This window comes from Colobus angolensis, unplaced genomic scaffold (genome assembly GCF_000951035.1).
Source record: "Colobus angolensis palliatus isolate OR3802 unplaced genomic scaffold, Cang.pa_1.0 Scaffold130, whole genome shotgun sequence".
In the NCBI taxonomy this organism is placed as follows: Eukaryota; Metazoa; Chordata; class Mammalia; order Primates; family Cercopithecidae; genus Colobus; species Colobus angolensis.
The window spans coordinates 563,480-566,154 of record NW_012114253.1 but is presented as its reverse complement, the minus strand read 5'-3'; the positions used below and the strand labels follow the sequence as shown (position 1 = coordinate 566,154).

Sequence of the window (2,675 nt, the reverse complement as noted above, 5' to 3'; positions counted from 1 at the left end):
AATCACTTGAATCCAGGAGGCGGAGGTTGCAATGAGCCGATATTGTCCCATCGCACTCCAGCCTGGGCAACAAGAGAGAAACTCCATCTCAAAAAAAAAAAAAAAAACTTCAGTGAAATGAATTCAATGACTACTTTAGGCATGCTTATGGATGAGCTGAGGAAGTAAGAAAGCACAAAATGTATCTGAAGACAGCTAGCTAGCTAGCTAGCTAGATAATAAGCTTGTCTATTACGCTACGTATACATTCATGCTTGACAACAAAGGGTTCCTCTTAGCAGTTTTCCACTCAGAACAGAATCACTGAATTATCTCCACATGAATCTAAATACACGGAAAGCAGAATGACCTTATCAACGTAAAAAAGTTTCGTATTTAACACGTTCTAGTTTTCACTGCATGACAAGGTAAATTACCTTTATGATAACCGAGCATAGAGTTCTTTCAATACCCCACTACCCACTCACAGAATATCTTCTCACACATACATAACTTTACATATAAAATAACTTGAAATAAGCAAAATTATTTTTAAGACACAGCCTGCTTTGGTACTTCATAAAGTTTCTTCTGAATCATTACACAGAGATGCTTCTTATATAGAAAAAGCTGACACAATAAAAGCTCCAGTCACTAAATCAAAACAGAATAGCACTCAGCATACCATTTAACTGTTAATGGGCAGGAACAATACATACACCAAAATGTGAATACCTTCAAAAATTCCGAGATACAATCCGTTAACTGTTTGTGGCCTTGGATATTTAACTCCAGTTCATAAAATTTTGACAAAAGCTTTGATTCTCTGCCACACTGGTTGCAACTATAATAAAATAGAATGACAAAATTCAAATCAGAGTGTGGAAAGCAACAAAGTTATACTGTATTACATCCTAGAAAGATGGAAAAAAGCATTTATAACCTTCATCAGTTCTCTTTCACAGAAATTATGTATACTAAAAACAAAATAAAATCCCAGCATTTTGGGAGGCCAAGGTGGGCAGATCACAAGGCCAGGAATTCGAGACCAGCCTGACCAACACGGTGAAACCCCGTCTCTACTAAAAATACAAAAATTAGCCAGGCATGGTGGCGCGCGCCTGTAATCTCAGCTACTCAGGAGGCTGAGGCAGGAGAATCACTTGAACCTGGGAGGTGGAGGTTGCAGTGAGCTGAGATAACACCACTGCACTCAGCCTGGGCAACAGAGCAAGACTCCATCTCAAAAAAAAAAAAAAGAAAAGAAAAGAAAAGAAAAACAGAAAGTGACTGGTGAGGCTAAGCATTAAGTGAGAAATTTGCTTAAAATAAATGTTAAGAGGTACAAGTGCAGTTTTGTTACATGAACATATCGCACAGTGGCAAAGTCTAGGTTTCAGTGTCACCATCACCCAAATGCTGTACATTGTACTCATGCGAATTTTTTAACAGGCATTTGACGTTTACTTTTAGTATTCTAGCCAGTTCCAATCTTCCTCTTTAACTCATACCACACAGCCATAAAACAAGAGCAGACTGCAAGAGCTCACCCAGACACCATTCCTAACACCCGGATGGGTTCAACTGCAATTACCAAGTCACTTGTTTATGTGTTCCCATGGAAATGTATTACCATAAATATTTCAAGTCCCATGACAACCCACTAAAGCTATAACCTGGAACTGCACTGAAAAATAGTTAACATATGAGCAACTGCCTTAGAACAAAATGTACCATGAAAAAGTTGAAACAGACTTACACAGTTACATAGGCATATTCTCCACAGAACTGCTGTTGAACAATGTTCCGCACATCTGGATTCTTTTGTTTAGACAAAGTATCTTCCAATAAAGACATAAAGAGCTTTGAAAATTCTTGAGCATCCTACAAGTTTAGGTTATTGAAAAGAGAAATCATATCTTGCTTTTCAACTTCTACTACAAATAGTAATATATTCAACATTCCAGAATCTACCTATACTTTCAACTTAACATTTTCAAAAAGGGGCTACAGCTATGTTCAATCAGTTTGTGCCCACATATGAATTTCCATAAATGGAATCAAGTATAATGTGTAAAATATTGGACAGTAAACAAAGGCTTTTATTCAAAATAGAAAAAATTTAATTTTTAAAAAGCATTCTACTTCATCTCCCTTTATAAACATTCTAAGGAATGCTTGGGTACCTCTGAATATTAAAAAAAAAAAAATTCAGTTCTTACCTGCTGTTGTCCAGTGTCCAGGCCCAAGGCTTTAACAAATCCCGATGGATCAATGTATCGCCTATTACTGTTTTGCAACAAAGCAAACAAGTACTGGAGATGCTCACAAATTGTTTGAGGCTCATAATCTATTAAAACAAAAATATAAATTTGGGTTTTTTTAAGTTGCTACTTTTCTTTTCAAAAATTGGTACTTCCTCTTCACATGAGAACATAAACACCCCTATATCCAAACTAGATTAATACTTTATTATCAGTTTAAAACTTTAAAAGAAAAAGGTGGCTGGGCATGGTGGTTCAAGCCTGTAATCCTAGCACTTTGGGAGGCCGAGACGGGCGGATCACGAGGTCAGGAGATCGAGACCATTCTGGCTAACATGATGAGACCCCGTCTCTACTAAAAAGTACAAAAAATTAGCCGGGCGAGGTGGCGGGCGCCTGTAGTCCCAGCTACTCGGGAGGCTGAGGCAGGAG

At 37.6% G+C, this 2,675-nt stretch overlaps 1 protein-coding gene across 3 annotated transcripts in view; it reads right to left on the bottom strand.

The window, feature by feature from the left end:
* Window positions 1-2,675, bottom strand: part of USP48 (ubiquitin specific peptidase 48) — a 111,179-nt gene that overhangs the window by 75,509 nt on the left and 32,995 nt on the right. For all 3 annotated transcript variants that reach the window (XM_011933968.1, XM_011933967.1, XM_011933969.1), the window contains exons 4-6: window positions 2,202-2,329; window positions 1,739-1,863; window positions 715-823 (exon numbers count right to left, since the gene is read on the bottom strand). In XM_011933968.1, the coding sequence (XP_011789358.1) occupies window positions 715-823; window positions 1,739-1,863; window positions 2,202-2,329 (362 nt within the window). The remainder of the gene's footprint in view (window positions 1-714; window positions 824-1,738; window positions 1,864-2,201; window positions 2,330-2,675) is intronic.